Source organism: Molothrus aeneus, chromosome 1 (assembly GCF_037042795.1).
Source record: "Molothrus aeneus isolate 106 chromosome 1, BPBGC_Maene_1.0, whole genome shotgun sequence".
In the NCBI taxonomy this organism is placed as follows: domain Eukaryota; kingdom Metazoa; phylum Chordata; class Aves; order Passeriformes; family Icteridae; genus Molothrus; species Molothrus aeneus.
Window position 1 is genome coordinate 5,089,427 of NC_089646.1, and position 22,083 is coordinate 5,111,509.

At 47.5% G+C, this 22,083-nt stretch overlaps 1 protein-coding gene across 2 annotated transcripts in view; it reads right to left on the reverse strand.

Annotated features, from left to right (window-relative positions):
• Positions 1-293: 293 nt before the first annotated feature.
• Positions 294-22,083, reverse strand: part of XIRP1 (xin actin binding repeat containing 1) — a 35,501-nt gene continuing 13,711 nt past the window's right edge. Inside the window, exons 5-7 of one of the 2 annotated variants that reach the window (XM_066556682.1) lie at positions 11,322-11,476; positions 9,568-9,621; positions 294-7,982 (exon numbers count right to left, since the gene is read on the reverse strand). In XM_066556682.1, coding sequence (XP_066412779.1) covers positions 294-7,982; positions 9,568-9,621; positions 11,322-11,476 — 7,898 coding nt within the window. Of the gene's footprint in view, positions 7,983-9,567; positions 9,622-11,245; positions 11,276-11,321; positions 11,477-22,083 lie in introns of those variants that run through there. The other variant, XM_066556766.1, reaches the window with a different exon arrangement.

A 22,083-nucleotide genomic window follows, 5' to 3' on the forward strand; every position in this document is an offset into this window, starting at 1 on the left:
GGAAGTACCCTAAGGTGCCCATGGATGGATTTTCCCCTTGTGCTTCTAACAGTGCCAGGACTCTGGGTTGTGGTGCAGCACCAAGTCTGTTGGGTTGGCCAGGTGAGGGCTGTTCTCCAGTGTCAAGGCAGGCTGCACTTGTCCTGTCTGTGTGCAAACACCAAGACGATGACCCTGAGAAGTCCTTAGGGTGCAGGTAAATCCCTGTATGTAATGTGGATAAAACAGGAGAAATGTTTATTGTGGCCTTTCTCTTTTGTCTTATACAGTTCTCTCTTGTTCTGCAGAATCTCCTATTTCTTTGGCTTGGAGTTGCCAAAGGTGACAAAGACCACTCCTGGCTCCTGAAAACTCCCATTGGTGTGGAAGTCTTCACCTGGGCTCTTCAAGTACCTGTGAAACACAGGTGAGGCAGAGACCTCATACTGGGGGTGAGACCCCACATCACGCTTGGAGGACGTTTGTGTCTCGGATTGCTTGGTGACTGTGGTGGAGGAAGTGATGATTTTGTTTCCAAACTGGTCCATTTCCTCATACTGCTCCATGACAGTCCGGGTGGCTCCGTAGAGCTTGGACCCGTCAGGCCCTGTCTGCAGCTCCAAGATGCTTTTCTGCCTCCGTGGATTTTGTGGGCTGGGGGTGTTCAGGGAGCGGTATTCTGAAAAGCTGCCTTTCATCCCACAGTGGCAGCTGTCCTTGGAGGTGTCCAGAGAACCCTTCTCTTTGTCACTGGTTGGATGGTTGGCGTTGCCAAGTGTGTGCTGTTTCATGGAGCTCAGCCCAGCTTTTGTTTGGACAGGGTCTGATCTCTTCTCTGAGGGTTTCGTGTCGTGCCCAGCAGACCCTGCTGAGGGGTGGTTATAGGAGCTGAAGCTGTTCTGAGCAGAAGCCTCCCTCTTTCCTGGAGAGTCAAGACAGTCTGGTGAGGGGCCATCCCGGGGGGAATGTGCTGTCCTGGGTGATTCTGCTGGTTTCCTGGCAGCAGACTCGATGGAGATGTAGGAAGGTGAGGAGGGAGAGCTGACTCGGGACTGAACAAGGCGGGGGACCTCCAGCTCTGCCCTGGCTGCCTCTGTCTTTTCTGCCACCTTTGCACTTTCCACAGATGCTGCTTCCCCTGTCTCCAGCATGACTTCCTCTTGCCTGGCTTTGCTTGAAACAATGCTGATCTTACGGATATTGCTGCTGCTCACGGAGCTTTGGGTGCTCCCCAGAGACTCCTTGAACAGCCCTGAGAGCCCAGCAATGTCTGACTCAGACTTGAGATTGGAAACGGAATAAATAGCTTTCTTGATGGCCTCCTCGATGTCCTGGATGCGGGCGAGTGTCTGCTCCTTCAGGTGCAGAATCTCAGCACTTGCTCGCTCCAGGTCCTCAAAAACCAGATCCACTGAGGAGACACTGTCAGCGTCCCCCTTTGCCCCAGCCTTGTCCTGGTGCTTGGCCTTCTGCTGCACAACCCACTCAGGGACCTTCTCAAAGAAGCTCTTGAGAGCTTTCACATCCACTTTGCTTGTCTCCTCCTCAAACTCCCTCACTCGGGTCAAGATCTCTTGCAGCTGCTCCTGTCTCCTGAGGTTCTCAAAGATCTCCATAGCCTCCTTGACATTGCCTTTCATGATCTCCTCCTTGTGTACTGACAACCTTTTCCGACGCTCATCTTCTGTTTCTCTCATTTTTTTTTCTCTCATAACAACCACTGGCTTCTCCTGGGCAGGTGTCTCTGCCTCCCTGTCAGGACATTTCAGTTGCCTGCTGTTTCCCTGCTGGTGCTCCTCAAAGGAGGAGTTCATTGACTGCTGATGGAAGGACATTGAATGAGACGTTTGCCTCCTCTCATGCACCTGCTGCACGACTCTCTGACTATCCCACGATCCATAAGAATTAGACACACTTTCCCTTTCCACCTTGGATGAGGCATTTTGTGCAGTGCCATCTCCTCTTTTTGGAGGGCTGTTGTGACCCACAGAGGAGGTGCTTGGCTCAGTTTGTCCCGGCACATCCTGTGCCTGTGCTCTGCCAGGGCAGGCTGGAGGTGACAGCGAGGAGCACCCCTTCTCCTCTCGGCACAGCTCTGTCTGCCTTTGAGTCACCTCGCCTGGGCATCTCCTTGGAGCAGCTGCTTTATCACTCATCATTCCCTGCTTGACTTCAAAACCAACCACTCCATTTTTCATTGGCTTTGAGGTCTTAGCACTGTCTGGTTCTACTTTTCCTTGTCCTGCTTTGCTGGCCTTGTACCTTTCTTCTGCTATTTGGAGAGGGGTTTTGGCAGTGTATTTTGGCATCTTTCTCTCAGGGTTTATACCCTGAACTGTGACAGACTTCTTCACAGATGTCTCTGAATTGCAGCATTTTGTTTGAACCTCCTCATAGCCTGATTGTTCAAGAACTTCCATGCAGCTTAATCCCAGCTCTATGGGGGAAGGCCTTGGCTTGTTGATATCCCTCAGGCCTGAGGGTTTTGGAGGCAGGGGTGGAGGAATGGGTTTTGTTGATCTGCTTGTGCTGTAATTTGCAGAGGCAGAATGAGGCTCATGTAAGAGGTGCTCAGGTTTTGGAGGGGGAACAGGTTTTTTCTTGGGTGAGACAGTAGTTTCTGGTTTTGGAGGAGTCCTGGGCTTCTCTGCAGGACTCTGGTCACTGGGTTTACAGGACAGAGAAGGGAGAGAAGGAAGAGGGGTCTGGAGTAGTGCAGAACATCCTGGGGCTTCATCTTTGCTGGTGGGTAATGGAAGGGCACCTTCTCTTGCTGCTTTAGTTGAGGGTGGGCAATGCTCTGCTTTCATCACAGCAACTGAGGGAGGAGGAGGAAAGTCATTATCAGCCTGTGACCCTGAAGCCACTACAGCAGTCTCCTTACTAGCGAGTTGAGTCTCATTTTTCTTTTTACACACAGAATAGGACTGCCCTGCATTTCTGTATATCATAGCAGCTTTAAAATCCCCTCTGGAGACATTAACATTAGACTTTTCCAGCGACTGAAGTGTGGCTTTTAAATTACCTCGGACAACATCCTCCTTTTCTACCAGGCGCTGTTCTGTGGCGGCACTTTGCAGTGCTCTGATAGCTGTCTGCACATCCCCTCTGACACCAACATCTCTTTCTTCTTGCTCTGATTGCTCTTTGTAATCAGACTCAACACAAGGGTTTACATAGGTTTTCACGGGTGTGGCAGTATAAAGGCCATCCTTAATGCTAAAATCTCTACTGGGCACAACTTGGATTTCCTGGCTCAATAGTTGTCGTCCCTGTACTTCCTCAGAAGCACTGACCTTTTTGTGTGATGCTATGCTCTTCTGGGACATGCTTGTGTGGGTCTTGGATGCCTCCTGGACTCTAGTGGTGGTGGTCCTGGTGGCAGTGCTGCTGCTCTCCTGCTTGGTGGATGAGGAGTCCTGCTGGTGTACGGTCGATTGAAGGGTCATGGTCCCCTGTGAGCTGACTGTCTGCTGCCTGCAGGCTGTGTGGACCTCCTCCCTGTTCCTCTGGAACTTGCTCTGAACGTGGTGCTGAATGTTTTTTGCTTCTGCTGTTGCCAGCCTCAGGCTTTGCATTGCAGCCTGGAGATCAGTCCCCAGAGCCTTTTCTTCTGTCTGAGTCTGGCTGGCTTCGCCAGGCACCACACTCTGCTGTTTGCCATCCACTTCTGCCCTCTGAGCTGTCACTTGTGTTGGAAATGTGCCTTGTATCATAGATCTTGGTTCCTTCAAAGGGGCAGTGGTGGCATCTTCTTTCTCTGCCTTCTTGCTGGCATCTGCAACCCTTTGGATTGACTTTGTAGTCACCTTAAGCCCTCCGGACAGAACTTCTTCCTTTCCCATTGCTGTGGGCAGGGGCTTCCCAAGACATTGCACAGTGGTGCCTGCCACACCTGCTGCATGCACAGCCTCTCTCTCTAACACACCCTCTCTGCCCACGCTTTCACATACAAATCCCTTTTTTGCTCCCTCCATAGCCCCTGGCTCGCCTCCTGCAATTACTTTCTCCATTTGTTCTTTATTTGTCAAGACATGTATGTTAGCCCCCTGCACAACCCGCGGGCCGCTCTCATCTGCCGCCTCCTCCTCTGCTTGGGAAGAGATGAGGGATTGTATCTCTGACTCCTGCTGGAGATTCTTCAGATAGCTGAGGTCTCCCTTCTCAATGCAGCTCGCAAAAAGTTGGACATTTCCCTTCTCGTTGTCCTCGCGCTTGATGGTGGCTGCTGCTTTCTGCTCCTGAGAAGAAGCCAACAAGTTCCCAATTGTTGACTTCACATCCCCCTTGACGACTTTCTGCTGGACAGAATGGAACTGGAGGGAGTAGAGAGTCATCTTCAGTGATCCTGACTTTGTCTCTTGTAGGACCATCCCCTTTTTGATGGAAGCATCTTGACTGAGGAGACCCTGCAAGGCCTTGGCTACATCTCCGCTCAAGTCCTCTTTGCCTTTAACAGCTTCACTCTGGTCCAGCAGTTGCAATGGGCTTACTTTGATCTTGCCCTCTCTGTCCTCCTCCACCAGCATGCTCTGTGCTTCCACATTGGTCCTGTGCAGGAGCTGCAGCATAATCCTTTGCAAGTGGCCTCCCACAATCTCCTCTTTCAGGATCTCTGGTGCTCCTGGGCTGCTGAGCTGGTACTTCACCATCTTCACACTCTCCATATCATTAGCTTCAATGAGGATCCCATCATGCTTGATAGCCTGGCATGTGCAGAGAGTCTCTAAAGTCTCCTTCATGGTTCTTTCTTTCTGTTCTATTTCTATGCTACCTTCAGAAGCACCAAATTTATCTAGGGGCGTGCTCTCAAAGAGCCACGTTGTGCTTTTCACATCTGCACGAGGGATCTCTTCTTGGGCCCCAGCGCTGGCCGTCACCTCTGTGTCCTTAAGGGTGTCCATGGGCTGGGTTTCAAACAACCAGGTGCAGCGTTTTACATCCCCTTTCTGGCTGTCCTCTCTCTGCACTGTGCTCATGGATGAGCTTCTCTCTGCGTCCCCGTACAGGGAGTCCACGGGATGGTTCTCAAAGAGCCAAGTGGATGTCCTCACATCACCCCGCTGCACGTCACTGACGCTCACCATCCTCACGTACTTCTTCTGGCCCACTTGCTGGGACTCAAAGAGCTGCTTGTTGGACTGAACGTCTCCCTTCTGCACATCATCCACTGTTCTGGGCACAGACAGCTTTCCCCCTGAGAAGGAGTCAAGAGGCTCTGTCTCAAACCTCCACCGTGCAGTCTGGACATCTCCCTTCTTGATGTCCTCTTGGGTGACAGCCCTAATCACAAACACCTCTTCTTCCTTCTTGATCTGATCCAGGGGCTTAGTTTCAAACAACCACCGGGCACCTTTCATGTCACCTTTCATGATTTCTTCTTTCTGCACTGAAGTGACCTCATGGTATCCCCCCTCTTTGTCCTGGATAGCGTATAAAGGTTGGCTTTCAAAGAGCATTGTGCAGGACTTGACGTTAGCTTTGCTCATGGTGTCTTTCTGGATCTTCTGGAGTTCTGTCTCATCCACTTTGTCATGGATTTGGTCAAGGGAATAGGTCTCAAATACAAACCTTTTTCCCCCAACATCTCCCCCCTTGGCATCCTTTTCAGGAGGAATTTCCTGGATGCCCTCAGAGTTGTCCTTCAGGGTGTCCATGGGGTAGTTCTCAAAGAGCCACGTGAACTTGTGCACAGACCCAGCTTCAATTGTTCCAGCATCCTTCTGGGATTTTGGCTTTGTGGCTGTGTCCAAGGGCTTGGCTTCAAAGAACTCTTTCACTCTGGACACTTCCCCAGACTGGAACTCCACACGGCTGGAATACCGCATGGTTTTTTTCCTGTCAGCTTCGCTGACAGCGCTGCTGCCCAAGGGTTCAGTCTCAAACAGGTGCCGGACAGTTTTGACATCCACTCCCTGCAATTCCTCCTGACTGTAGGCCTTGCTGACTTGCAAATACTGCTCCTCCTGGCCTTTCAGGGAGTCCAGGGGCTGAGTCTCAAACATCCACGTGTAGGACTTCACGTCAGCTTGGGGCACGCTGCCATCCTCCTCCTGCTTCCTCTCAGCCTTCTCGTACAGGGTGTGCATGGGCTGGGTCTCAAACAGCCACCGGCAGGTCTTCACATCCCCCTTCTGGGAGATCTCCCTCTTCACCGAGGGATGCTTCTCCCCTTCCGTGGCTTGGAGATGAATGACATCCATGGGCTGAGTTTCAAAGAGCCACTTGGCTGTCCTGACATCACCAGCCACCACCTCTTGCTTTGTGATCCCCCGTATTATATCCACTTTCTTGATGCTTTCATCAAACTGGTCCAGGGGCCTGGTTTCAAACATCCACTTGTAGTTCTTGACGTCACCGCTGATGATCTGCTCTCTGCTTACAGAGGTGACTTCGTGGAAATTGCCAAAGCTATCCTTGATGGCATACAGGGGTGTTGTCTCAAACAGGATTTGGTTGGCTTTGACGTTGCCAGCTGGAATCTTCTCCTCCTCTTCTTTGGTGGCGGGCTCAGCATCAGCCTGCTTAATGCTGTCTAAGGGAAGAGTCTCAAACAGGGTCTTGAAAGATTTCACATCCCCTTTCACTACCTCTTCCATGCTGGTGGCTGGAATTTCTTCCTCAAATGCCTTGGAGATACTGCCAAGGGGACAGGTCTCAAAGACATGTTTTCTTTGCTTCACATCTCCCTTCTCCTCTGCTGAAAGCTCTACTTTCTTCAAACGTCCCACCTCAAAATTGTCTTTCAGGGTTTCCATTGGCTGCGTTTCGAAGAGCCAGAGTGTAGACTTCACATCACCTCCAATGACTTGCTCTTTGGCTACAACACTTTCTGAAGCTTCTCCTTTCAGGGAGTCAAGAGTCTGGGTCTCAAAGAGCAATCGTTGTTTAGTGACATCCGCGCCTGTGACAAAATCTGTCGAAGCCTGGAAGTCCTGTTCCTCAACTGTGATTTCTCTGATGGCATCCAGAGGCTGAGTTTCAAATATCCACCTTGCTCCACTGACATCTGGCCTTCCAATTTCTTCCAGTGAAATCCCACGGATTATCTGCACTTTGGAAGTGTCCTTGTTGATGGTATCCAGGGGCTGGGTCTCAAAGAGCCAGCGAGCTGTCCGGACCGCATTGGTCTGAATTTCTTCTCGGCAGACGGACTTGATTTCATGGATAGTCCCACTTTTGTCTCTGATGGCACAGAGGGGCTCTGTTTGGAAGAGCCTGACAGTCTTCTTAACATCGCCTTTCAGCTCCTGGATTTCTGACTTGAGCTGTAGGATGCTCTTCTCCTCCACTGAGGAGCAGCGTCCTATGGCATCCAAGGACTGTGCTTCAAAGAGCTGTTTGGCGCCTTTCACATCACCTCCCTGGACAGGCTCCCTGAGAACTGCCTCCTGCACCTCAGTTTCATCTGAATACAGTTTATTTAATGCATCCAGTGGTTGGGTTTCAAAGAGCCACCGGGCAGTGCGGACATCCCCTCTGGCAAGGTCTGTTTCCAACACCTTGGCTGATGTTGACAGGTTGTATCCATTTATGGACTGGCTTTCAAACCTCAGGGAAGTGCTTTTCACATCCCCAGTGGGAATGATCTCTTCTTCTGTCAGCTTCTTCGTGGCTTGATGGTCCCCAATGGAGTCAAGTGCCCAGTTCTCAAAAATCCAGCGCATGGACTGAACCTCTCCCGGGAGAACTTTATCCAGGTTCACGGAGGCCTGTGCATTGGGATCCTCGGTGTTAAGCATTTCTGCCAGGTCCTCAGTCACAGCTTCTTCCAGGTTCTTCCTGAGCTCGGGGTGCATGTGCCTGTAGAGCCTCTTCAGCTCGTTCACCTGGCGCTGCTGGTAGAACTTGGAGAAGGCTTGCTTTGGAGGAGGCACAGGGAGGGCATTGAGATCCTGAGCCCCTGGAGCAACGACCTGGACTGAGCCAACGGCTGGAGGGGGAGGCAAGTCATCTTCCATTTTCTGGATGGCAACTTTAGATGATTTCTGAGCCTCTGACATCTTTGGGGAAACAGTTTTAAACGTCAGCATCACCTCTCACCTCCCATCCCCGTGGCTGTTAATGGAGTGAATAGGGCAAAGGGAAAAGCCAACAGGGGAAATCCATGCTCCCAGTTAGCTCCATACCTTTGGTTCAGTAGCACACAGCACTCCAAAACATCACATCACTGCACACGCGCCCGGCTTGGTGTTAGCCCTGGTTCCACAGCAAAGCGAGGTCTCTAATCCAGGTGAGGTGGTTAGTCTATAATTCCCAGGATTCAGCCCAGCTAGAGCACAACAGAGGTGCCCAATTTGGGCTATGTAACCAAGAGAGAGTGACCACAAGAAGGATAAGGCTGACTTAGAAAAGTCAGGGAAAAGTTAACTTCTCCCTCCTGCTGGCCAGTGTCCAGAACTGCTGTGTCCCCGGCTGAGGATCTGCAGGGAACAAAAGATCTGGGTCCAGGAGAAAGCCAGGGAGCTATTTGTGAAGAGGTCTCAGGAAGAAAATGGGGAGAAGGAACCAAAGTGCCAAACTGAGCTGATGAGATTGGCTAGTGAGGTAACATGATGAGCTTTTGGTAGCACTGTGGGGTGCCCCTCCTCACTGCTCAGGAGGGAGGGCTTGGGGAAGGATGTTCATCTCATTAATGATTTCTTCTGTTGCGCTCAGAAGTGTGCCCCATTTCCACAAGAGTAGATGCACATTTACACAGTTGGAGACTTAAATAAAGCTCTTCTGACTTGCAGACTTGCACAGGCACGAGGCTAACTAAGGTTTGCTGGAATCAGCAGGCCTCATGATTTATGCTGCCTGAGGAGTAAAAGCAAGGCTGAGGGACCAGAGGGTGGGGTAACACCTATAGCTGGGGGCCAGGAAAGTTAGACCTGTTTGTACTTAGTCAGACTGAGCTCATCTCAAATTCACAGCAGCGTTGGTACAGAAGTGAACAGAGTGGGCTGTGCTTGTTCAGTCTCCCTCTGAGCCTCCATTCCTGCAATTTTTCTCCTCAGTTTGTGCATCCTGAGCACCAAACACTGAACTGAATACCTGCAACCTGCACTGCCTGGGCATTTATCCACAGGGAAGGTAGCTGAAGCCTTTAATCATTGTCTAAAAGAGACAGCAATCCTGGTGGCTTTCCTTTCAGTAAACAGATCTGCTGACCCTTGGCATGCCTGTGCAGTTACGTCTGCAGAGTTATGCCTGGAATATTATTAGTTGTTGCTCAAAGCAATGGTGCACGGTGTTATTTCACTCTGTTACACACAGATTGTTCTGGCTAAAAATAAGTTTTGAACATTAGTAAAAGAAACCCACACTCAGAACACCAAAATCAGCATGTTTTGCAGCGAGTGAAAAAATGCAAATCTTTTGCATGAGCCAATGTACTTGGAATGCACTTTTCAAAATAAGGGGTTTGTCTGTTGTTTTTTTTTTAAATCTGTGAATAACTTCTGAATGTGGGGAAGGGCAGCTGAGCAGCTGATAGCTATATTCAGTATGTAAGTGCTCCTGGCTGCCTTGTGTGGGTATTTAGATCACACTCACAGGCCACAAATATTTGGTTAGATAACAGTGCTTATCTTAAACATTTCCTACCTTGCTTTTTTTCTCTCTGTGGGGAGAGTGAATGGAGTTGTCCTTCACAGTACTCTGGAAAAGATATGAGGAGAAATGCCATTAAACTACACAGCAAGACACATCTGCATGTATATTTTTATATACTTATGTGTAATAATGTGTATATCAATTACAGAGAACTGAAAACCATGCAGGTGTGATTTTCTCCTTTGGTTCATTGGCAGTTCTGTACAGCTGAGAAAGCAGTCTTATTCCACGTTGATCATATATATGTTTCCTAATGTCTCAGCCAACAAGCAAAACCCCAAAGATATTTTTTTTTAAGTTGGGTGAAAAACAAAACTAGCATTGATTTCTCCAAAGTTTGATTTAGCCTTTATTTTTCCTTATACTTAAATATTTTTAAAAATGAAACTGACCTACATTTGTAATTGCATTAGAATTGAGTAATTTATTGCTTTGAAATTTAAAAAAAATTTCTTGGTTGTCTAACCAGCTGTAATTTTCTAAATTGGGTCTCCACTTATTTTCAACGGATTCTGCTTCATCTGGACCTTTCCCTGGTAACACTCAAGAGACTGCATCTCTGAACAGGGGCCCCATAAAAGGTTCAGAGTGTGGGGATACCTGAATGTGCCAGCAGGAAGGGTCCAGATATGAAATCCCATCCCATGTCACTCCTGGATCACCAGTGGAACTGGGAAAATGGGAAAAATATGCCTCATAACCCTTATAACCTGTATTATCCTGTGGCCCAATGATCAGCCTGGAGTAGGGGATTAAATCCCTGGATCCCAGACTAAGGGATATAAACAGAGAAGCACAGGTTGCACTGCAAAGTTATGCTTGAATGTGGCATATATGGACATATATATATTTATATATATATATATGTGTGTGTGTGTGTCTGTGGCATTTACATTCTCTAATAAAATCCCTTTGCCCAGGATTTTTCTCCTGGGAAGCTGAGAATCCTCAGAGAAAAAGAAAACAATTCTTATCTCATTTGCTCCTCCTGTGTTTTGCTCATGTGGAATGTGTTTGGAGATTGTTTACCCACAGGTGATTGTTTCATTAAATTCTGGTGTGAGTTTTTTTAACTCATTGGCCAATCAGGGCCAAGCTATGTCAGGACTCTGGAAAGAGTCAGGAGTTTTCATTATCTTTTTAGCATTGAGTAAGTATCCTTTCTTTATTCTTTAGTATAATATAGTTTAGTATTCTATAATATAATAAAGTAATAAATTAGCCTTCTAAAAACATAAAATCAAATTCATCATTCCTGCCTTCGTCAGGACATTCCCAGCAAATACAATATGTGTATTGTACATATGTACAATAAATATGTATAAATAAATAAATAACCAGTACAGAGCAACCCAGATGTGTCCATGCTATCCCCATTCCCATATGTAGTGTACATACATGGAGGTTATTTCCCCCTCCATGGTTGTATGTGCATATAAATGTGCAAATAAAGGGGGAATCTTATTATGAGTAAAGTGTACGGGCTAGTGGATGTAGGGCTGTGTGTGTGTGTGTGCTTCGTGTGTGGAATTTAATAAGTATGCAGTATATGCATGTGTTTGTACACATTTTTCTTACATTTCCAAGCAGCAAGGGGAAAATAGTCACTTTTGAGAAACCGAACGTGGTGTTTCTTCAGATTTACAAAAGCAGACAGGTTCTCTGTCACCCTCTGACAGCCACTTGCCAGAGCGGACATTGCTGGGATGCCGCTGGTGGCGGGGCGGGGAGGACCCGGTCCTTACCGGCTGTGCGAGGCTGGTGCTGGCAGCAGCAGCTGTCTGCGAGAGATACAGAGCCGACAGCTCCTTCACAGAGAGTGTAGAGCACCTCCCTCGTCCTTGCTGAAGTGTGAGGCTGGTGCTGCCTGATGGGTCTAAAAGCGACCGTGCCCGATCATCTGAAACAGGGACAGAGGTGTGCGGTGAGCCACGGGCAGGAGGGCAGGGCCAGCAGCTTCCCACAGGCTCTGCTGGGCTCCTGGCACTGCACACTGAGGCACCCCACAGCCCCCGCCCTGGTCCCCAAAACTTAACATCACACCCTTTCTGTTCAGGGAAAAAACATGGACATTCCTGTTGCAGTGTGATTTCCTGTTTCACCTATCCCAACCCCCTCAGGTGTGCCAACCTTTCCCATCCCCCTTTTGCCCTCCTGCCTAAGAGCTTGTCAGTCAATCTTAACATTCCAGCAAGGGCGTCGTGTGGTTGGCAGAAGTTCAAAAGATGCCCCTCAGGTCCGGGCTCATTGGTCTGTCCTAGCATCTATATCCCTTGACCCTTCCCCTCCTCACACCTGGTTGGCCCTCACCTGTCCCTTCCCCTCCCCCTGTCCCCAGGGCTTAAAAGGACACGAGACCATGCGGCCCGGAGTTCTATTGTGAGCTGTTTCCACATTCAGGGGTCTACCACCCTGAAATAAAACTCTGGATTAAGACGCTACGATAGAACCCGCTCTTTTCTCTTCACTGTCGCCTGAACCTTTTCCACCAGAGGTAAACTGAGTTCCTACTTTGCCTGGATTTGTTCCAAGTGCCCAGCTGCAGCATCCAGCCGGCCAAAGGTATCTCTGGGGTGAAAATGCCACAGCTGCTGCCTTTGGTTTAGTAGTGAGGGCTAGATGAAGCCAGGCATGACATACCCAGAAACATCGGGATTAATATTCTATACATTCCCATCTCCTTGGTGGCTGAGGTGGGTGGTTGAGCCTGGATGAGAGTGACACTTTGGCAGTGACCTGATGTCCCCATTCCTGCTTCCCTGGGCAAGGCCATCACCAAACACGAGCCAGTCAGAGGACATGGAGGAGCTACACACATCCAACTTGAGGAATTTCAACATTTTTTGATCTGTGGCCACACCACTTTCCTATGGGTGTGCCTCACAAGCAATTACATCCACTGCTCTTTGCCTCTCCCCTGGGAGCTCACTTCAGGAGAGGTTAAAAGGGTGAGACCTGCCACAGTATGTACCAGGGAGCCCTTGGTAGAGCCTTCAAACCCTGCTCTGAATTTAGAGATATGATATTTTGAGCTGCACCAGCTTCCATAGGGTCCCCCCTTTGAAAACTGAGTTCTTTCAGTTTTCAAAGAAAGAAGTAACTCCAAAATGTAGCCAAGAACTTTCTTTTTGCATTAATCTGCCAGGTGTGAGGATGGTTATCTCCACCTCCATCACAGACATACACAATATATAGAACTTTACACCTCTAGGGTGCCTCTCAGCCCTCCAGGTTAGTCAGGGCTGTAATTTCTCTGTTCCCACTGTAAAAACACCAGAAGGTTCTCCCGTTCTCTGCAGGGCTTGTGCTGCTGCATTTGGATTTAGTGAGGTATTTGCAATGCTTTTGCTTTGAACAATGGGCTCTCTCTCCACAAATCCAGCTATTGCACAGGCAGGAAAGGGCTGATGTACTTTTTAATATGTGCACACTAGAAGCACTGCAGCCGTTCCAGCATTCTTTGCCCTAAAACCTCAGCCCCCAAATCATGAGAATTGGAAAACAACAAACATAATGACTCTTCTTCTTTGTGTTCTGAATTTTAAGTTCAGATGTTCAGGTTTTTCTCTAAAATATTGAAAGAAACTTACTCTGTTTTTATTTCAATTTGATAGGAAGCAACTCCATGCACTAAAAATGTGCTTCAAACGAAATACTAGTTCCTATAAGCACAAACATGCACCAAAAAGCCATGATGGTAAGAGCAGAGGGACCTCAGTGAGTTGTCAGACCCTGCCAGCTGTGCTGCTGGAAGGTCCCAAACCTCAAGATTTCTGTTGTCCTTTATTCCAGCGGCTCCTGCAGGTGTGCAGGCTTTTTGATGCAGAACCAAGGCTGGATACATGGGGAAGCAGTGGGATGCAATACAGATTTAGCTGCTGGAGGTCACTAGGACAACAAGGGAGGAAACAGAAGGTATTTCCTTAATGTTTTGGTTTTTTTTTCCTGATATCTCCATCTAAATATGGCACCTCTCTCCCTGATTTCTGCTGTCCACAGCTTAAACACTGAGTCAAAGGGAATTATCTGTCTACAGCCACTGCAGACAGTGGCAAGGCTGGGGCAGAGCTGGTGCATCCTGAGATAGGCTGTGAGTTTGCGACCACCCTCTGGCTGCACCATTTTCCCCCAGGCTGCTCAAGACACCCCAAACTCTGACTGTATCCTGGATTTTTGAGATGAACAGCATCCAGGAAATCATAGAATGGTTTGTGTTGGAGGGAACTTTGGAGAACATCTCATTCCAGCCCCCCTGCCGTGGGCAGGGATGCCACTCACTAAATCAGGTTGCTCTGAGCCCTGTCCAAGTGGCCTTGAACACTTCCAGGAATGGGACATCCACAACTTCTTTGGGCAACCCATTCTCAGTACCCTCACAGTAAAGAAGTTTTTCCTGATTTCTAATTTCAATCTCTCCTCTTTTAGTCTAAAACTGTTCCCCTTTGTCCTAGGGACTCAGGAGGGTCCTTGCAGCAGGTACTGAACTAACTTCAGAAACCTTTGGGGAATCTGAAATTCCTTTTTGAGGAATTTGAAAAATCTTGTCTGGGAATGTCTTTCTTTTATCCTACATTGCTGAATTACCTACTGGAAAGACAAAAAGGAGTCCAATCAGTCTGACAAGCAGCAAATTTCTTCTTTGCATGGTAATGGGATTTGGCTAAGTCCTGCAGTGAGAGCAATGGGGAGAACTGGGCACAGTGAGCCTTCAAAGTAGAAAGGAAACCAAGCACACATTTTCAGCCTTTCTGGCTGGGAAAATGAACACAAGCCCTTGGCTGTCCTGAAAACCACATCTAGGAGGTGGGAGCACCTCATGGCAAGGCAGGGCTGAAAGAATTGCTCCTGTGCTTGACCATTTTGGTGAGAAGAGCTTAGCAAAAGCATCCCTGTGTCCATGAGCTGGGCTGGTGGTGTTTACTGGTCTCCTCCCACCGCAGGCTATGGGCATTACTGCTGAGATGATATAATTTGTACTGACCTATAGGCCTGTAGGTTCACATACTGCACAAAGAAAAGCAACATGCCCCTCCAGCCATGAACAAATAATGCAGCTGAAGGAAGATTTGCAGTTCAGGCAGAGGGAAATAGCACAGTGTCAGTGTTGCCCGTTCCTTCACCCCTTAGCTTGGATGGATGATAAGCCACAGGGCTTGTTTTAATGACAGATATAATTAGATACAAGGCTTTTGTTAAGGCATCCCCTTATTGCTTCCTTTTTTTCCTTTTTGTTTTCTTCTTCCCTTCTAATTTTTGATTTTTTTTTTTCAGTGCACAGGCTGTGCACAGCCCTGTGTTTGCTTATCACTTCTCACAAAGCCTCCTGCCTTGGAGAAGGGCTGCTCCAAACCTTCTGTGCTGGCTCTGCGCTTGCACAAAAATCTGGTCTCTGCCTGACGAAACAGGCTGCTGCCTCCCTCTAAATCGCTAATTATAGATAAGAGCAACAGAAGAACAACAGTTCGTTCTGCTAATGAGAGGGCTGATCTGTCACATGTGCCCGGACAGTGACATTCGAGCAGCACCGAGGACATGCCAGGAGCTGGGAGCAAGGTGTGGCTCCACGGCATCCCCTGGGAGGGAGCGGGGAGCTCCCCGGCCGGAGATGCTGAAGCACAGCTAAAGGTCACTATGCACTCAGGCTTAGGGTGATATTTGCTGTGTTTGAGGTGGAAGCCAGTGTTGGGGAAGATGAAACAGGAAAGCCTTATAAATATGATTGTCTGGCAAAAGATTTTGAGAATATGGAAACTATAAGTGATATTGAAATGAAAGCAAGCTCTGAGATCCCTCAGTTACTGAACAACTGGAAAACAATGGTGTGGCCAGCTGAAGGTGATCCCCTTTTGATGGAACAACACCCTCTGCTTGCAGACAGGCCCAAGGGTCAGAGCAGACCCTGCCAGCTTGGCAGAAGGGGTCCAAAGAGGAGTTTATAGGGTTTAAAATGTAAGGCAGTATGGTAATATAATGATTCTTATAGGCTGTATGTAAATGCTATAGGATTTGTATTTTGTACTAGATTGGTTAGTGAGAATTAGAATATTCAACACAGAAGATTATTTATGGTATTGTAACGGGAACCTCGCTCTCTCATCCTCTTTACCACTCTCTTTATCTCGCTCTCCCTCTCTCAGCCTGCTCTGAGCTGTGGCTGGCAGCTCCCAGCAGGGCCCTGCACCCAGGCCCTTTGCAATAAATCCCAAGTTCCACGACCTGGCTTCAGAGATCTCTCATCTCCATCCATCCTGACCATCCTACCCCCGACACTCCTACAAGCCAGCTCTGAAACCAGGGCTGGGCTCCCCATTTCTGCCTCGCTGAGCAAAGGGCTCCGCTGGCGCGCTCGGCATCCGCCCCGGCGCTGAGCGATGCATCCCGCGCCGCGCTGATTGACTGCGCCACTGCGGCCCCAGGGGTGTTAAACGCGATACCTCAGGCATTAAAGCATCCCCTGTGAGCTAAAATAGGAGGAAAAGATCTCCTGAAGCCCCCCTCCTCCTGTCCCACACGGCGGCTGGCAGCGTGGCCGACGGCGCTGCTGTCCAAATGAAGGATACAGGGAATGCTCTTCCCTGCTGGCGTTTGTCGGCGAAATGTCCTTCGTGTCACTGTCTGGCGCCGGATGAATCTGCACATTTTGTGTCAGGGGCTGCAATGTTTGCATGCCCATAAGGAGCAGCTGTTGGGCTTCTTGAGCTCTTCCCATGTGCCATGTATGTGCAGGTTGGGCTTGGTTTACAGCCTCTCTGCCCTGTAAGTCACACCCCAGGGCAGGCAGGGAGGAAACTTGCAACAGGGAAAAATAATTCCTTGTATTCCTTTGTACTCACTGATATTTCTAATCACAGGGGGAGTAGGCAAGGCAATGGGGGGAAAAGATTCATAAATATTCATCTGAAAGTTCACTCACTTCCTCTCCAATTATTGCCCATAAATCACTCAACTGCTTTGTCTCCTGCTGGAGATAATATTGCAGGTCTCTTGAACCAGAATCATCTTACACCTGGCAGCCAGCTCCTAACAAGTGGAAAACAAATCACCAACAAAACCCCTGCCCCCTCCCTCCCCTGAGAAAACCCCATCTCAGCAGTAACAGGGCAGCTCTGTCTCACTCTACTTTCTATTTAAACCACTTTATCCAATGAACAAACAACGCTACCCACCTGTTGGTGTCCACCACCGCGGCTGCTGGCACTCCTTCACAGCCCGGCTCCCACCACCAACCCCAGTGAGCTACCGAGCGCCTGAGTCACCTATTAAAAAAGGAAGCTGCAAGCTCAGCACCAGTCTCCTGGGTCGCCTGGCCAACCACATGTCATCAGCTGTGCTCCCAAAATCAGCCACCCTGAGCAAACACAGCTGCTAAGCAAAGCCCTTTCTGCCGCCGCCGCGCGCGCCCCACGGCACTGTGGGAGCTGGGCTTGTGTAACGGGGCCTGGGAGCAGATGGGGGCTTGCACAGGGCTTGTAGAAGTCAGAGGGAAAGGGATGGGCCTTTGGGGCAAGTTCTGCCTGGGTTCTGTCCCTTTTCATTGCTCACTGATGGGAGCAGTGCTGCAGAGAGCATCTCCTCCTGAATCCGGTGTCCTCCACCCCCTGCTCGGTGTCTGCTGATTTATTGCTCTGCAGGTCAATTTTGGGTTTGCCTTGTTGGCTGCTGGGCCTGGCCTGTCCTGTGCCATGGAGCACGGATGTGCTGTTGGTCTCATGCCTTGGCTATGCCATGCCTCCAGTACCACGAGATATTTGATGCATCCCATGGTGCAGGACCCAACCCCAATTCTCAGAGGCCAGTGGGAGCAAAGGGACTCCTGTCCCTGGAGCTCCTCAGCACTGGGGCAGTCAGGGCAGAAAAACAAGTGATTTCCTCAGATTGTGAAAGCAACTTTCTCTTCCTAGAGGATGGAGGTGAACTGACAAGGAAGTGCTGCTTTGTGGCTGTCTGGGCTGGTTGCTTCCTGGGAATTTGGGGCTGGTATTCCCCCCTGCCTGGGATCAGCCATGGGTTACCCCCATCAGACAGTTACTACCAGCTCAGCCTCCTGAGCCAGGAGTGTGTGACACCCCTGTGTGACTGGACATGTCCCCAGTGCCACCTGCTTGTCCCTGCTGTTCATCCCAGTGAAACATTAGCACCTCACTGACCTGTCCCAAAGCTGGAAGCACATCCCTGCAGATGGGGACCCCATTTCTGAGTGCCTCTGCCCTTGGAGGTGGCAGCTGCATGTGCAGAATCACATCTGTCCCATCCTCCTCCCAGTTTTTCTCCCCGAGAATCAATTTCCTGACCAAAGTGACTCCTAAATACCAGCCCAGCTCCATGGCTGGGCTGGGGGAATTTGCACAGATGGGTGAGCACCCATAAAAGCTGGCTGGGAAACCAGTGCTGCTGCTTAATCCAGGAGCCAGGGGGGTGCTCAGCCAGCAGGGAAAGGTTTAGATCTCTGCCCTAACCCCTCTGCCAGCAGCCCCGGTCCACAGGCAAGCTCTGCCAGAGGGGACACATTCTGAGGGAGGTGTGGGAAGCAGGGCAGGCTCCCTGCTGCCCCAGTTTGGAGGCTGCTGAAAAGGTGAGTGGTTCTGGGATGCTTCAGTGATGGGTGGGCAGGGAAGGGTAGTTCTGGGACAGAAAGGATTTGGGTAGGAGAGAATCTCTATCTGTTCCTCATTGCCCTCATGACCCATTCATGAGTCTTTAGAGAATGTTAAAATAGCATCTGTTTTATTCTGAAGGAAGGGTGGAAAAATGGTGGGACAAAGGTGCAACAGGGAGCATGGATGGGATTTTAGAATCTAGCAAAGACTGAGGAAAAGTCATACTCTAAAACACTCTGCTCACCCTCACGGGTGCTGCCCCCTGTGATCACACTTTGTTCTTTTTTCAAACCACAGTACTTTCTCTCATTTTCAGTCCTACAAAGGACTGTGAGTGTTTGAAATTCAAGCTTTTTCTTTCTGCCGTGGATTGGCCCATTCTGTGGCAGAGTGGCCATTGTAAACATGTTCTTTTGACATAGAATTCATGTGCTTTTTTACTGGTTTGGTCCAAGAGTACCTGTTATAACTATACATTCAAGGATTGACCTTCAAAAGTAAATTACTGAGATTTCCTCATGCTCACCTACCAACTCAGATATAAGAACAGCACTGATTGCAGCTGGATGATTAATAAAAATCATACAACCTAACAAGGCTTTTTTTTTCCTGTTTCCAAACTTTCATGAGCACACCTTGCCCTTTCAAATAAATTTGTCCACTGTCACTTACAATAGATCCCTGATTTGGAGGTGGGGAGCCCTGCTGGTATAGAACATAAATGTAATGACTAACACATATCAAATAAATAGCAATTATTCCCTTTTGAAAGGGTTTAAGAGAGATTTTGCCCTGTCTGCAAGCCATATCTTGCAATTATTATGGGAGCTCTGGTACACAGAGTTAATAGGTGATTTCTGGGGTGGGAAATGGGCTGAAAAGAAAAGCGCCAGAAACAGAGGAAGGTGCTAGACAAAGAGGTAAAATAAAATAATGGAACTAAAGACCAGCTGTGTTGAAGAGGAAATAAGATTAAAATTATCATTTCATGCTTTTAGGCATTGTCCACTAATTATAGTAAAATAATTAACGTTTTGCACACGTGTAAAGTTGCATTTGCACATCTGAGAGGGTGGAAGGGGGTGAAGGAAAAAAAACATTTATTGAGGAACATCTTGTTTCCTGCCCTTGATTTTCAAAATCAGATCTCTTTGCAATTTCCAGCACCTCCAAACTGGAGGTTCGTGATCTTTGTTCACTTCTGAAAATGTTTTTGGCTCTTTGGTATCAGCTGGAATGTCCTTTACAGGAGCAGCATCATGATCCCTCAGGTAATTTAGAGAGCTTCTGAGAAGAGCTGGGAAAATTTAGCCTCAGGCAGAGCTGAGTATCTGCCCCAAGGCAGCTCGGGGCTATTTCTGGGCTTTGCAAAAATCCAGGAATGTGGAGGACTCTATTCTGGGCACCAAAAAAATGCCAAGAAGCTCTGCTGAGAGACAGCTGCGAGTGGCATTGCTGCCTGGGGACGTGGCCTTCCCGCGTGGGCCAACTGCTGCGGGCTTGTCCTTCCTGAGGGAGGGACCCAGCATCACCCCCAGGCTCGGTACCAAGGTGGGTGCAGCCCCAACAATGCCCCGGGCATTGCCTCGTTCTCTGTGTCCCTCTGCTGTCACAGCCATATTTTATGAAAAATCCTTTCATTGGGATCTTTTCTCCTGAGAAGCTGAGAAGCTTCAGCTTCTCCAGGTTTTGCTGCTTTGGAATGTGATTTGGAGGATTGTTTAACCAGCTTGTGAAATTGTTTTTACTTGATGACCAATGACAGCCACCTGTGTCGAGGCTGTGAGCAGTCACAGGATTTTATTATCATTCCTTTCTTGTCTTTGCTAGCCTTCTGATAAACCTTTTCTTCTATTCTTTAGTATAGTTTTAATATATAATTTTCTTTTAATCTAATACATATCACAAAATAATAAATCATCCTTCTGAAACGTGGAGTCAAGATTCTCATCTCTTCCCTCGTCCTGGGACCCCTGCGAACACCACCACACTCTGAGTCAATAAAGGGTTAATCAAGGCCCAGGGGGTGTTTAGTGACTGTCCCCTGTGTGTCACTGCCCCTGACACATCGCGGGTCACGCCCTGCTCGTTCTGGCACCCTCCAGTGACTTTATCTGCTATTCACAGAGGGGTTTTTCACTGCAGTGGTGACAAACACCCCTGCTCCATTTCCCCACTCCTCTGTCTCCTCTATCCCATCATCAGCACTGGTGTGGAGGGGCTTGCCATGCAAGCAAAGCTGAGTTAATAGGAGAAATAACAATTGATGATTTTACAGTGTATGTATAGCAAAGGAGAAAAGGCTGTTAGCATAGAAATAGATTAGAAAAGATACATGAAAATTTTTGTAAGCTAGACTACGTGCATAAGTATATGTATAGATTAAATAGTAGATAAGTAGATGTGTAGATTAATAAGTAGATGCTTTATTAAATTTCTGTAAAACTTTTACTAATTATATTGATGCTAATTGCTTTGCACCAATAAATATAAGTTATTGTGAAGTAGTTAATAACTTAATATCATGCTCTTTGTTAAGACTGTGATCTTAAGTTATTATATAATATAATGTTATTATATAATATAAAATATAATATAAAATATAAATGTTATTATATAATATAAAATATATTATAATAAATATATAAAATATAATATGATAAAATAGAAATATAAAAATAGAATATAATATAAAGTTTTATATAATATAATATAAGTAGATGTGTAGATTAAATAGTAGATAAGTAGATGTGTAGATGAATAAGTAGATGCTTTATTAAATTTCTGTAAAACTTTTACTGATTATATTGACTCTACTTGCTTTGCACCAATAAATATGTTATTGTGAAGTAGTTAATAACTTAAGATCATGCTCTTTGTTAAGAGCATGATCTGAAGTTATTATATAATATCATGTATTTTATAATATAAAATATGAATATAAAATATAAAATATAATATATAATATAATAAAATAAAAATATAAGATATAATATAATGATAATAATATAATATAATATAATATAATATAATATAATATAATATAATATAATATAATATAATATAATATAATATAATATAATATAATATAATATAATTAGATGTGTAGATTAAATAGTAGACAAGGACATGTGTAGATGAATGAGTAGATGCTTTATTAAATTTCTGTAAAACTTTTACTGATTATATTGACTCTAATTGCTTTGCACCAGTAAATATAATAAGTTATTGTGATGTAGTTAATAACTTAAGATCATGCTCTTTGTTAAGAGTATATAAGCTGGAGAACAAAATAAAAACTTTTTCTTCTTAGACCCTGATCATGTGTGTGTATATCATGTCCAACCCAACATTAACACACGACTTTTATCCCTAACGCGTCTCCCAGGATCTGTTCCCTCCTGCACTGCAGCACCTCAGCCCCTCCAGCCCGGAGTTCAGGATGAGCATTCATGACAGCAGCTCCCCTCCCTCTAAAGCCCCTTCCCCAGGAAAAGCAGCGCCCAGCTCCCACTGGAATAGCCTCAGCCTGGGGAGAGGGCTTCTTGGCATGCCACAAATACCAGACCTTTTAAGGGAAGCCCTCTCTCACCCCTCTGAAAAGATCCCCTGGGAATGTGTGTGCAGGCATCCGTGAGCATCCCCAGCCCCACGTCCTGCCTGGGATGCAGAGCCCGGCTGGGGTCAGGCTCCTGCTGCATCTCCCAGCATTTCTCTGCCATGCCATGGTGTTTATGTGGGGGCATGGCAGGGATGCCACGTGCCCTGAGGAGCTGCAGGGCCCTGCTTTGCCTTTCTATTCCTGTCCTGGTGTTTCCATGCTGCTGTCAGCTCTGCATTGCTGGCAGCCAAGAAAACTTCATGCTGTTTTGGATGAAAGAGTCACACCCCAAACCAGTTGGGCAGTATC